Source organism: Phalaenopsis equestris, unplaced genomic scaffold, assembly GCF_001263595.1.
Source record: "Phalaenopsis equestris unplaced genomic scaffold, ASM126359v1 Scaffold219149, whole genome shotgun sequence".
Taxonomy (NCBI): Eukaryota; Viridiplantae; Streptophyta; class Magnoliopsida; order Asparagales; family Orchidaceae; genus Phalaenopsis; species Phalaenopsis equestris.
Window position 1 is genome coordinate 592598 of NW_018237541.1, and position 15221 is coordinate 607818.

At 34.8% G+C, this 15221-nt stretch overlaps 1 protein-coding gene across 1 annotated transcript; it reads left to right on the forward strand.

Moving 5' to 3' along the window:
- The first annotated feature begins 3078 nt into the window (after positions 1–3078).
- Positions 3079–10787, forward strand: LOC110037392 (riboflavin biosynthesis protein PYRD, chloroplastic). The gene is made up of 3 exons (XM_020742033.1): positions 3079–3156; positions 3940–4232; positions 10052–10787. Exons 1-3 carry the CDS (start codon positions 3079–3081, stop codon positions 10644–10646), a joined length of 966 nt encoding a protein of 321 aa, XP_020597692.1. The 3' UTR covers positions 10647–10787.
- Positions 10788–15221: the final 4434 nt, after the last annotated feature.

A 15221-nucleotide genomic window follows, 5' to 3' on the forward strand; every position in this document is an offset into this window, starting at 1 on the left:
GAATGCTTCATGCAAATGTGAGATGTTAGAATAAAAAATAAAGTTTGTAATGACAAGTTCTCGCCCAGAATGATCAGGAGGATATCCCACATTGCTGTGGGAGGTCTTCCTTAACGTCGTGGGTTAGGAGTGGATGAAGGAGAAATAATAATACCTAGGAGTTTTGAATCAAAGGTGGATGGTGTAGGTGCCTCAAGAGTCATGGAAGACCGGGACAAGAGACTTGTTGGCATTACAGACTCTATTCCTTCAGTTTGCTTCTTCTTCTGTGTATACACCCTTGACTCACCTTCAGTAAGAATGCCACCACCTATGGGGTCACTTTCCTCGATTTTCGTCTCAGTTGATTCATCCCGCATCACAGGACATGACATTGCTCCTAATTGCACCATCATCACTACTACTTACTCTCTTTTACCTCATATCTCTAGTTTCTGCTGTGTCATCGAAGGGTGAATTCAACTTCAGAGTGTATCTTTAGTTCGAACTCTCTGAATGACATATCCATACTCACAAAGAATATTCTCAATCGGGCTCTAGTAGACATATCCTTTTTGAGTAGCAGAATAACCCATGAAAACATATTTCACAGCTCTTGGATCCAACTTCCCTACAGATGTCCTATTATCTTTCACAAAACATATACATCCAAATACCTTCAATGGAAGAATCCTACTATTGTCTCCTTTCAACATCTGACAAGGAGACTTCTACTCCAGTACTCTTGAGGGCATCCTGTTAATCAATTGAGCGGTTTTCAACACTGTTTACCCCTATAAGTGTTGTGGGACATTTATTGCCACCATCATGCTCTGGCTACCTCTAGAAGATGTCGATTCTTCCTCGTTGCTAATCTATTATGTGCTGGTGTGTATAGACATGTGATTTGGTGTTGTATCCATAGAGTCGAAAGATTGTCCCCAAATGCTTTGTTGATATATTTTGTCTCATTATCAAATCCTAGTGCCTTCACAACTGCATAATATTGGGTTTGAATTGCCTTGTTAAAGCAAGCAACCGCCGCACTCTTCTGTTTCATCAAATATTTTCAGGTAGCACGAGAAAAACAATCAATAGATGTAATAAAATACTGATAACCATTCATATTACTAGTAGATAAGCTCCCTATACATCAAAATGTATCAAATCTAACACACCAGCGCTCTTATTCCTAGAACTGACATAAGAGCTTCTACTGAGCTTGCCAAACTTACAAACATCACGCACCAATTTCTTCTTATTTGCTTTTTCATACATAGATAAATATAATTGATTCAAAAAACTAAGACTAGAATGTCTTATACGTCTGTCATGTAACAGTAACACCCCAAATTTCCTCTCTGGTTCTTCTGCTGCAGCACTTTCCACCATAGATGCCAGAGCCGAGTCCAACCCCGCTAGGTCCAAATACTAGAATTTGCTATGCCACGTTCCAGTCCAAATTGTTCGTCCCCTTTTTCCTGGAAGATCACCTGAAAGAAACAATACATTTTAACTGAAGAATAATGACACTAACGGATAAGAGATTTACTAGAAAAGAAGGAATATGCAAATTATTGAACAAAGTCATATGATTAGTACATCTCATTGTACCCTTACCAACTACAGACAGCGTTGTACCATCAGTAGTTTGTATACTATCTAGTACTGTCAGATGAATATATGAAGAGAACTCTTCAACAGTACCTGTCAAGTGATGAGAAACACCATAATCTATGATCCATTCTGATGATTCTATGGTAGAAATAGAGGCGAGAACAAGTGTGTCGCCAATACATTTGCCGAAGCAAGCATTAGTGGCAATGTTACCCCCTGATGTCGATAGATTTAAAACATTCCCAGTTCCATCTCCTGCTATTTTCTGCTTCCTCTTCAATAACTCCATACACTTATGATCTTCACTAGTAAAGATTATATTTTTCCCTTCCTCGTCCTCTGCTATCATTAAATTTGCCCAGTAGCCCCCGCTTTCACCTTTTCGATCCCCATGACCACCATAACCACCACGACCACTACGACCACTACCTCCACCTTGTCCACGTCCGTCTGCCACTCTCTACTAAGGTGGCTTAGGACAGGCTCTGCTCAGATGACCAACTTCACCATAATTGTAGTACTTGCGAGTCCCCCTTGGACACCTAGCGTACCTGGGCTCACAATAATCACTGTTGATCGAGCACCCAAAAAACCACTCTGCTCAGAGTTTAGCTTCATGCAACTCTTCTTCTGTATCATCGCAGCTATGGTATCATCTAGTGTAGGAAAAGTCACCTGAGCTAGGAGAACCAATCTTCTCTGATCAAAAGCCAGGTTTAGATGAGCCAGAAACTGCACAGTTCTCATCCGTGTAAAGATCTCTCTCTTCTTGCACCCCAGATTACAACTTGATATAGGTGAGAAGTGATTAAGATCTTGCTACAATCGCTCTAAGTCTATAGAGTAATCCTGAATCTATTTATAACCCTGAACCACTGCCTCTATCTCACACTGAATCTGAAACACCCTCATGTGGTTTTCAGCTCCAGTATAGATCTTCTTCAGCTTTGCCCAAATGTCACTCCCCTTTCAAATGCCATTCACTAATGAGGCAATCGATGAAACCATTGAGTTGAGTAGCAAGATGTAAAATAAAACATGTGTGATTCTTTACTCATCATGCTTAACACTATCACTTTTTGGCTAAACCCTTGTCAGGTATCATTCTAGTCTCTTCCCTACTAAAGCAGCCTCGATCTGATGCGACCAAGTCAGCCATCGAGCTTTAGATCCACAGGAAAGATCTAGTTTCACTTGCTTCGGAGCATGTGCTGAGGTAGTGGCTTCCGTTGAGACGCTAGCTCTCTGTATGAGCCCAACCAATAACTTCAGAGCTTCAAGATCATCTTTCTCAAAAGTTCTAATCCTTTACGCAGTTTCCGTCGCCTGACATACTCAATCATAAGGATAAATCCAGAGCACGTAGAACACATGCGATCTCTTTTTTGCATATTCGTGCGATCCGCTTTGCCTAACCCGCACAAAGCCGCAACCCCTTTGTCCTGCATGTAAAACTGCAGCTGCTTCGATCCTTCCTCTCCCATGCCGTCGAGTGAAACTCCAGAAATGAAGTCATGCTTCATTGCCTTCCTAACTCCCGAGTTACAATTTCATCGTTTCGTACGCGGCAGACCAGTTGTTGCCTTCTCATTTAGCTCTAATTGCATTATATCCTTCGGGTCAGGTCACGTCACCATCCCTATAGGCGGGAGAAGCTTCTCTGTCGTGTGAAATAGGAAGAAGGGGCCAGCCGTGATCCATCGTTTCACGCGAGAGCCGCTACTCTGTTGGGCAATAGCCGCAGTCCTTGTAGGCGATCCTTCCCTCCACTCGATCCCATCTCGACAAACCACGCGATCCAGTCCTAGGCCAACCATGCGATCCCAACTCCTCACGAACCTTCACGCGCGATCTTGTCTAGGTAACTTCGCCGCTCCCTATCGAGCATAGGGACGGCTGTTAGGGTTATGGTTGAGGCTTTGAAACCAAATAGAATTTATTGCTAAAAAAAACCACGTACATTTCATTGATGACGGGCATATATAGAGCCTTACAAGTTACAACATTTACAAATAAATCCTTAGACTTCATCCATTTACAAATAGGACCCTACATTAGATACAAATCTCAACAGTATCTTTTATTCATTCAATTCTCATAAATAGATTTTGTATCCGGTTTTAAGAGTTTAAACTATTGGAGGTGATGCTTGGTTTAGTTAATTGAAATGACTGGTCTATCTGATAAATTTGAATTTAAACATAAATAAATCCGAATTTAGATAAATTTGTTCTTTCATTAGCTTTAACAATGCTCATTTGATTGTCTATAGAATTATTTCAAAATGATTTTTTTTTTGAAAATTTATTTTACTCCCAACTTTGCTGCAATTGGTATGTTTAGGTGTTTGCTCTAAGAGATGCTGGGAGTTTGGCTGAGAATGCAACAGCTTATGTAAGCCTTGAACCATGCAACCATTATGGAAGGACTCCTCCCTGCACAGAAGCATTAATTAAAGCAAAAGTGAAGCAGGTGGTTGTTGGCATGGTGGACCCTAACCCAGTTGTTGCGTCAAAAGGACTGGAAAGGCTGAAAGCATCAGGAATTGATGTTGTAGTTGGTGTGGAAGAGAAGCTGTGCCAGAAACTAAATGAAGCATATATACATCGAATGCGTACAGGAATTGTCACTTTAAGGTCAACTATCAGTTGCTTAATTTCATGTGTGATAGAATTTTATAAATGGATTTTATTATTATTATTATTATTTAGATGATGGATAAATTTAGGCCTAGTTTCAACATGTATATACCAGGCATTGCAAGGGAAGAGCTTGTTTCTAAGTATCTACACATATTATTATTTGTCATATAAACATGCTATTAGATTCAAATGCATTAAGAAAGTTTAGTGGGAAAGAAGTTAAATTATCCTACTGCATTCAATTTTTTTTCCCTAATTTTTACATTGTACTTTACACCAAATATATCTTGGGTCCGTTGTCCAAAGTGATGGTGATATAGATGGGGATGTTAATAGTAGAATTCAAGTTGGTTGGTTGAAGTGGAGGAATGCTTCGGGCCTTTTATGTGATAGAAAAGTACCGCTAAGACTGAAAGGAAAATTTTATAAGATGGTGGTGAGACCTGCAATGCTCTATGGCGCTGAATGTTGGCCTTTAAAAGAGAAGCATAATAATAAGTTAAGTGTTGCCGAGATGAGAATGATTAGGTGGATGAGTGGCTTTACACTTAGAGACAAAATGCGGAATGAATATATTCATGATAGGGTTGGTGTAGCTTCTGTAACAGACAAAATTAGAGAAAGTCGTCTTAGATGGTTTGGTCATATTAAACGTCGACTATTAGATGATCCGATTAGGAGAGTAGATGTTTTAAATCGAATTGTTAAGAAAGGGAGAGGTAGACCTAGGAAGACTTGGGCTTATTGTATTAAAAATGATCTTAATTTACTAGAACTAAATGAAAATATGACACTAAATAGGACGCAATGGAGAAAAAGGATTCATGTAGCCGACCCCACGTAGTGGGATTAAGGCTTTGTTGTTGTTGTTGTTGTTGTACTTTACACCAAATACATCTCTTAATTTGAGTTAATTTAATGACTCTGGAAAAAATCTTGAACTTTGGCTTCATTTGTATAGCATAAGGGTGAAAATGGTACAATAAAAATAACAAATGGAGAACAAACTAGAATTCATTGGTTTTATCTGTAGGAAATTAAGAGATATTTTTAAGTATAGTGGATATATTATAAAAAAAAAAGAGGGATATATGTCATCATTATCATTATTCTTATTTTATCTTTTTGGGTTTGGTTTATGAATCCTCCTTTTTAATTTTCATCATGTTGAGCTCTGCCAAGTGTAAAAAACCTACCCTTCAAAAATCATTTGAAACTCTATTCATGTTACCTTAGGTCTTTACCTTCATAGTACTTCTACACTAGTATCTTTTAATTTAATGGGCGTACTTATATCCTTGATGTCGTCTTCCAAAATACTTATCTACTTGTTATTATCTTATATTTAATATATATATAATTCTAGTAGTTCCTCTAATGTAATTATTTTAAACTTTTTTTTTCACTCTCGCCGAACATCCATTTTTATACTCTCGTTTCCGCATTGGTCAACTTAGATGGGTATAGTTTTTTTTTTTTAATTATTGTACAACATTCGAATTTATTCAATATTTTTGGCCTAATTATAGTTTTATGAAATTTATATTTATTTTTTTATGATGCCCTTTTACAGCTTAATATTTCTGAGGCCTTTCTCTTTTTTTATTGCCTACTTTAAACTCCATAAGCTGGATTATTATTTATATTTTTCATTTTATTTATAATTGATCCAAACTACTTAAACAAATCATGTATATATTTTTTATGAAGTTTTGTATCTCTTCATTGCACCACTAAATTTTTTATTAGTCTAGGATCTATTTTTAAACTCTGTTTTAGCATCTTCCACAATCTTCTTATTAAAACTTATTGCCATATCCCACATCAAGTTTTTCTCCAGCAAAGAATTTCAGTTGTCTCTTTTTGCGAAGCCTGTGCATTAGTTGTTCTAAACTAGACAAGGGAATCAAATTGAACATATGAGATTGATTTGCTTTAGTTCATGAAATCATAGTTTAATTTCATTAAAAGTATTTGTATTATGAATATTAATTTGATTTAAAAAATATGCTAAATTTTAAAAATATAATTACATTGTTTAACTTAAATTCATCAACCAATGAGTCTAACTGAATGCATATCCCTTTACTGAGATTTTAAAATTCTCTTAAAACCAAAATTGAATCAATTAAACTGCATTATAATGTTATTTCTTTTGATTTGGTTTGGTCACCATATTATTTGGTTCCGTTCTGCATATTATTCTGTCGGTCTGGTATTATCTGTTGGTTGATTTAGTTTAATTGGCCGAATCAATATATCTATCAATTAAATTAAATCTATGAAATACGCACCCCGACTTTTAGCGGCCTATTGATTTATGAACTAGATTATGAAAATGATGGTAAATTAGGTTGTGTACATCAATGAAGTTGATAAAATGATGTTACCCTCATAATTTGGGAATTAGATCATGAATATCTTAATATATAAGAGATCGTGTTAGCTGGATTTTAATTTTTGACGAAAATTATTAATGGCAGTGAATCTTAAGATCATACGATTGAGACAGAAAGGATGTAATAGGAAGTTTGTTGGCGCCATTGAATTGCCAATTGCAGCCTTGCAGGTCACATGAGGGAGATCAAAGCTATATATGATGTATTGTTGATCAAATTTTAAATTATAGCAGAATACTAATGAATTTGAACTTTTTCTGTTGTGCTCGAGTAAATTTATATTTATATCTATACTTCACAAATTCATATTGTAATTATCTTGTAAATGAACTTATCTTGATTGTTTTATTAAATGGCGGTTTTCTTTTTTGGTGTTAAAATAGTAAAAATAATTCTAGAGACATTGGTTGAATGAATAATATTAGAATACTATATAGCAATTGAAGTTGATTAAAATTGCTCCTATCCTCACCTTAATTACTTCAAAGTTATTATTTTTATACCTTGGAGTTGGTGATGTTAACTCAATATTGGTTAGGGAAGAAGCTAGAAAACACTTATCTTAATATTTTATAGTAAGATTGTTAGAGGAGCCATATTGAGTTATTTTGATTTTGGATAAATTGACATAGGCATTAATAGTTATAGCTCGACAACTTCAACCTTGGTTTCACAGACATTTTATTTGAGTCGTCATTGACATATGCTGAAAATAGTGTCGGTGAAGCTTGATCATTCATGGAGACTTCTTAAGTGGGAAGCCGAGCTAAGTCAGTTCTAAATCTTCTACACATCAATAATTGCTATCACAACCTAGCATTAGCCAACTTTTTGGCCAATTTTATCTTAGCTAGCACAAAAAAAATGATGTGCTTGTATATTTGATAGAGCCTCTCAGGATTAAGTAGGAATCATAATGGTGCTAGAAAGTGCATTTCAATGCATTGAGAGCATATTAAAGTACAATAGAGCATCTGTACTTAATTCTCCTTCACCATGTATCTCTCATTCCACCAGCCAATTGACTTTACTCGTCCATACCACTCTCTCGTACCAATCAATCTCTTTTGTCAGCTTGCGCTTCCTTTATTTCCCTGTTTCTTTCAGATAATCTATAATCCCAGCCATTATTCTCCAGCCATACCTTGCCTCCTATCTGCATAACCCCGCTTTTACAACTTAAGACATCCAAAGATGACCCTATGGTCACAAGATTCCAATCAGGAAATCTTAAGCCAAAATAGATCATCAATCTTACACATATCTTACCTCGAATTTGGATCCTACTTGCTACTTCATTGCCGTCAATGATGAGAAATGGCGTGCAGCCATGTAGCAAGAATTTCAAGCTCTCCAATCTCATAGAACATGTTTTCTTGTTCTATCATCTTCATATTAAGTTGTCCTGGGCTGCAGATTAAGATCAAATATTACTGTGATGGTACATTTTACCAACACAAAGCCAGGTCACTTAAGGGTACAAACAAGATCATCGGATAAATTATACTAATACATTCAACCCAATAGTTAAAATGCAAACCATTCCGATTGTACTTACTGCGTCACTATTTATAACTAGCTTGTCACTGAAATTGATCTGTATGATGCATTCTAAAATGATATGCTAAATGAGGCTTTCTTCATGCTAACCTTTAGGATTTTATAATTGCAATCATCCTGATAACATTAACCTACTAAAGAAAATCATGCGTGGCTTCAAACAAAGCTCCCCTATATTTATTTTCCTTTCTTAACCAAGGACTATAAACCTCTACTTCATTGTTAGCACCCTACACCCATCGCTGTTCCTTTACAACCATGATTATACTTCTATGCTCATCCTCATTCTTATGAAGGATAATATTTTTCACTGATACAAATCCACACTCTAATCACTGTTAAACTTACAACAAAAGTTTCACTCATGGAATCTTGTCTCCATCTCTCACTTTCTAAGCATTTAGGCTACTCCAATAGCATATTGCCAACAAATAGATTGAATTCAAAATGTTCGGGAGCTCCTTCAGCACTTACATTTGGCTTTATACTTCTATAAAAAAACCGTTCATGTTCTCTCCAGTAAGTAATATATCAATGGTTGGCTCTCTTTAATTCCTTAGCATCGAAGGCTCAACATCACATTTGCTACCAATCGCTTATGCCAGCTTATGCTACAACTTCAGGCATTCTTCGATTTAGATTGGGTAGGTTGTCCTCTTGAGCACAAATAGATATAGACTATTTTGCATTACTTGGAAATACAATGATCTCTTGGTGTAAAAAGAAATCTACTACTGCATGATTCTTCACTAAATCCAACTATCGAGCCCTCACTATTGCTATCACGGGCATAATATGGCCTCTTCATCTACTTCAAGAATTTGCTACTCCATTTGCATAATGCGCGCTACTCTATTGCGACACCTTTGCCATAGCTCTTCATAACAGGTCATTAATGTTTGTACAAAGCACAAAGAAAAAAGATCACCACTTCATTTGGGACTTGGATCAAATCAAGGGATGTCGTTGTATGCCATTTCACATAGATCCGCTCTTGGATGCCTTCTGTTGAGAAATTTTACGGAATGATAATTGACACAAATTCAGAAAAGACACAAATATTTAACGAGGTTCGGCAAAGATGCCTACATCTTTGGGAGCAGAGCGGCGACTTTCTTTCAATTTTAGAAAAGAGTACATAAAATGTTTCTAGGGTTACAAAACAAAACATATATATAACCCTAGAGTACAAAGTGTAATTACAAAACGTACCGCGGGGGCGTTGTCCCACACCCTCAACTCACATCACAAAACTCCCCTGATTGGACAGATGCTTCCGCTCCACTCCACTCAGCTGGCTCGCTCCGCTCCACTCGCTCGCTCTGCTCCGTTGGCTCGCTCCGCTTTGCTGGCTCGCTCTGCTCCGCTCCAGCAGCTGACCCTTATCTAGCATATGAGCCATACCTAACACCTTCACCAAAGCTCTTCCCAATGCCTAGTTTCATCCTTTCCATAACATGGCAATGCTTCCAATGGAATCGACACCTTGAGCGCAAATGATGGAACACCTGCATTTTATCGTACCCCTCTCCAACTGTCCTATGGTGCCATCCGCCTAAAAAGTCCTAATACAATCTCAGCCCTCTGTATAAAGCGACGTACTACATAACAAACTACATCTATAAATACAGCACTCAGGTTTTTTATTTGGTGTACCAAATATAAAACAATGCTGCAATAATTTCTACTTTCCTTTCCTTCTCTTCCCATCTGCTGACAATGTTTTGTAATGTTTTGTATTGAGTGAGGCTTTTATTGGCTGCACCTGCTTGATTTTGTTGATCATCTATTTAACAATTTGCTATTCGTTGCTCTATCTATTGAGTTTCATATTATGCTACATCTTGATTGCAGATATTCACTTTCACTAAATGGGAGGATGTTAAGTCATCTCGGGAAACGAGCAGAAGAACCAGGCGGATACTTTTCAAAAATGCTACAAGAATACGATGGCATCGTGATCTGCAGTGAATTCTTAACCAGAACCTCCACTCTTCCTATATCTCTTGAACCTGGAGCCAACCAGCCTTTCCATATAATTATAGCCTGGAACATATTTTCTCTGGATCTTCCAACCACCATCATCAACTCTGCATCTCATATCATAATCATGGCAGATAAAAGCATTAGTGTAGAACCAAAGTCTGAGAAAGTTGAAACTGTATTGCTCGAGCAGATGTCACTGACTTCGGTCTTAGATTATTGCGGACGCCGCGGGTTATGCAGTATCGTAGTAGATATCAGGGAGGATGGTGGATCTGTCACAGAACTTCTTGATGGCAGTTTTGAAGCAGGATTGGTGCAGAAAGTTGTGATGGAAGTCTGTCCTGTTTGGAGCGGGAGCAGTGATGCCTCACTTCCTTGCTTTGGTGTGGAGCTAAGGAAACTGAAGGATCTGCATTCTAATGTCACAAATGAGAGCACTATAGTGGAGGGATACCTTCTATAGGTATGGTAGAATCAATGTGCTTAAAAGTTTTGTTCCATGTTTGTTTGGCTTGGCCTGGCTTGGCTTACTACATTACCCTGTATCCTTATCCCAAAATTTTGAGTTCATTTCAATGATTAAACATTCTTCATTTGATGTTTTTTGTGTATTCTATCCATGTTATTTCTCTCTCTTTTATACATCTAATGATTCGATATTAATTTCACAGATCTTTTTCTCTATGAGAATTTCAAAAAGTGGTGTTGAGCAATGAATTTATTAATTTGTTTTGGACCATTGCAAGATAATAACTATAAGTAGTTGATGATCTGTAAAATATACAGTATTTGAAGATGATCAATCTCAACTTTGAGATCAATACAAAACTCATATAAGGCTATAAAAAAAAAAAAATCTGCGGTCAAGAGTTCTAATGCTTAGAGTTTGTCTATTTAAAAAGTTGGCAAACTCGCACGTGCGTGCGCCCCCACACACACACGCAAACACACACAAATATATATATAATTAAAAGGAATAGCTAGAGGCTATTATACGAGCCTCCATCCACTCCTAATATGCCTAACAATTCATGTACCAGCTCCTTAAGGCAATTGTGTTAGTGGGGAATCAAATTGATGTTTATCTAGATGAGTTTTCTAATGATGAATCCAAACTTGCGTGCTTTTAGTCGAATTGGGTAAAATCTGATGATTTTAAATTTAACTAATTATTAGATCATTAATGCAATAACCAAAAATAAAATAAATAAAATGAAATTTAATCCCCCTCAGAACAACTCTTTGAAATAGACATGATGTTCTCAAAAAATTAAAATAAAGGATTTATTCTTGAACCGAAGGATGAACCAATTGTGAGATAGAGAGCGAGCTAGTGAGAGGGAAAGCGTAAGAGAAAGCAAAGGAAGATGAAGGAGATGAGTGGCTTCGTCGATTGTGAACACGGAGTTGGGCTTGCGTGCTGTTAAGGTCTAAACCGAGGCAATAAGGTTAGGAATATATTTTATTTTATATAAGATATTTATTTTATTAATTAGATAAAATTAAGTTGAACTAAACTTTATTAAATAAAGATTATATTTTTTTTCTGATTGAAAGTTATTATATTAATTAATGTCGAAAGCCCAACGAGAAGGCTTTTCGTGCGGAGAAGAAAAATTCGATTCAATAGATGGATTCGGGTAAACCTCCAATTAAAAAATTAAATTTGAATTAATTAATTTTAAATAAATATTAATATTGATTGTTTACTTATTATTATACTTAAATTTGTAAAATCAGATGATTTATTTAACAACACTAGATAGATAGAAAATTCTAAATAGAATTGTGAGACATTATGAGAATTGATTGAAATAATTAAATAAATATTTATAGAAATTATTATACATGTGTATGCATATATAAAATAACAAAAGAAATATGTTAAAAGAATCAAATAGGTGATTTAATAAGCAAATAGTAAATAAGAAGAAAATATAAAAAAATATTGTCTATTTTTATAAGAGTTAACTAGAAATACTTCTATTATAAACAATGATAATTATTTATTTAAATTAACATGGATAATTTACTCATGATTTTAGGTGCTTTAATATTGAGGAGATTCAATAATTAAAAATAAATTAATCGAAATCAAAGTGAATTCTTATATTTTTCAATTAATAATATTTGATTTCTTCAAAATCTGATACATTCTGTTAATTGTTAGATACATTTATACTGTAAGTAAAAATCAAAATAATTCATCTCTTCTTTATGTTTATTTGATCACATTAAATTGTTTATTACTCATATATGTATATCCATCTTTTACATAATTCAACGCATTATATTATGTATCACGTGATATGAAAATAAAAAATAAGATTGACTATTTTGATTGCTTGCATGTGCATGTTCGGCTTTGATGAAGTTTATCCCATTATGGTACAAGCAAGCAAACACTAAGGTACTTGTGCATGTAAATAGAAATGAAGATTTAATATTGTACGATCATTGGTACAAGGTACAAGTTTTAGATGATACTTTTGTGACGGTTGTATACGTATTAAAAAGATATTGATCTATAAATAATATAGTAAGGCATGATTAATGTTTAGAATCATCTTGAATTATCATATTTGATAGTACACACTTTCAAATATTTAAAGTAACTGACATACATATTAGTTTCTTTTCATTGTGTTACTATAGTTTAGGAGTGTGAGTGTTCAGTCAATATGATTAACTCACTATTATTATAAATAGTTTAGAAGATAAACAATATAAGAGGAAATCTTTATAGTAGGTGCAGATAACCAAAGATAAAGTAAATTTAAGGGTATTAGTTTAATCTACTTTCTATAGTGGCTCTTTCATTTCAATTGGATTATAAATTGTTAGTTATAGAAAATTTAATTTCCACCGTTCAACCATATAATCCCTCATATTTAATTCCAAACCCCGGGCTGCCGAGTTGTAATTTAAGACACTTAAGTTTTCAATAAATGGTTTATGTTCAAAATAAATAGAGGCCATATGATGAGTTTTTAAAGACTTTGGCCAAAATGATTAAAAATTACTCTAAAACTAAAAATAAAATTTCATTTTTCACATGAAGGGAATTAGGGGTCAAAAGAAAAGAGCATAGCTACTTAAAGGATTCCAATTATTTGCGTGATATTTGATGCTAATGATTGCTGACCCATTGCCTAATTATCTTTTGCCCATGCATTGTAGCTCATTCGCCATTGCTTGACTACCATGTTTTATTCACTTTCCTAACTTTTGTCTCAACTATTATTGCCCAACTATAATTTCTTGACCACCATTGTGATACTAAAGTATCTTTGCCATTATAGTTCGACTATAGTCATTGAATCATTATCGTTATACAATGACTTCTTGACCACAATTTCCAAAATAAGGCTGCTTGTTCTTTTTGGCTAGATTTCCATTGGATAAAGATACATTTTGATCATCAATTTCTAAATACATTCTTTTAATGAACGCCTTTTTAATTATAATCTCCCGAGCACTATCGTCCGACTAAGCACCCTTGATCACTATCGATTGATTATGTTTACCTAAACAAGATCATTAGTCGATGATCTCCCAATGATTATCAAACAATTATGGTCACTTGAACATCATTACCTAACTATAGTCTCACATCCACCATCGCCTTACTATCATTTCCTAACCACTATCGCCTGACTGTGGTCTTCAAACTGATATTTCTCAACTGCGATCTAACCATTATCACCTAATTGAAGTATCTTGATTACCATACTCAACTATGATTTTTTAGCACTATTAGTCAACTAAAGTCTCCTAATTTCTATTACTTGATTATAGTCTCCTAAAGACTATTAGATTTTATAATCTTCTAACTAGCATCAGTCAATTATCATCCCTACACTACCTTCACCTAAATAATCTCTTACTAACTTTGTTTCCAATAATATCGATCTATGCTATCACTTATAGGACTAATGCATGTTGTTCACCTCATTTCTAATGAGGCTGGCAAATATTCCTTTCAAGCCTTGACCCTATGGACTTAAAATCAAATCATACTTCTTTACTCAAACATTTGATTCATAATAACTTAAATTGTTTATAGGTGATTGAGAATCATATTTGAGTAGAGTTTAAAACCTTAAACCCTAGGCTAACCTACCTTTATCTGGCCTAATAGACTATCATTGGACCCTTTTGAAGTTCACATAAAATTCATTAAATTAAATAAAAAACCTAGCTATGTGCCCTAAGAGATTCACTTTAGCTCATAAATCAAATATAAAGTCAATTAAAGCAAAATGACCACTTAGTGTAGTTAATTTAAACATGCCCCCATTAAGGAGATGTTAGATTCAAACTCACCCCAAGGACATTTAAATTTAATTCAGGTAGAATTAAATGCAAATAAACTCAATTCAAACTTGAGTTAAAGTCATCCAATGGGTTAACTTAACCCAACATAACATTTTAAGAGATTGTTGATATCAATGCTCACTCAATTCAAAATTTAATTCAAACCAAATTCACTCAAAACTTATTTTTATAGCCTCTTAAATTAAAACCAATTCATGTGAATGAAAATTGAGGCTAATTTAACACTAACTGAATAAGTGGATAATTGAATCAATTTAACCTCCTTAAGCCCAGGGCACTTAAATCCTAATCAATTACATTCAAATCCAATCAATTGTTTTCTCAAGAACTTCTACTATCTTACCATAAGAAATTCACCTCTAGTTCAACCATGGTTCTAACTTTGAATTAAAGTTAAACTTTAAAATCAACTTTTTCAAGCTAAAGCTATGAGAATGTAAGTGAATATTATAGTCCAATTGTAATCAAACCATTCCAATGATGCCATAAGGCATACGATAACTCACTAAAATTTTCTTGAACTCAATTAAAACTAGTTCAATCTAAATCAATTCAAGCCAAGAAAACCAATGATAAAACATGATTAGTTGTTAGATTCAGTCAACCAAATGAAAACTAATTCCATATAAAAACACACCAAACTTTCATTTAACACACATAGACTAATACCAAAACCCCACTGTTCGGCTTTGATGAAGTT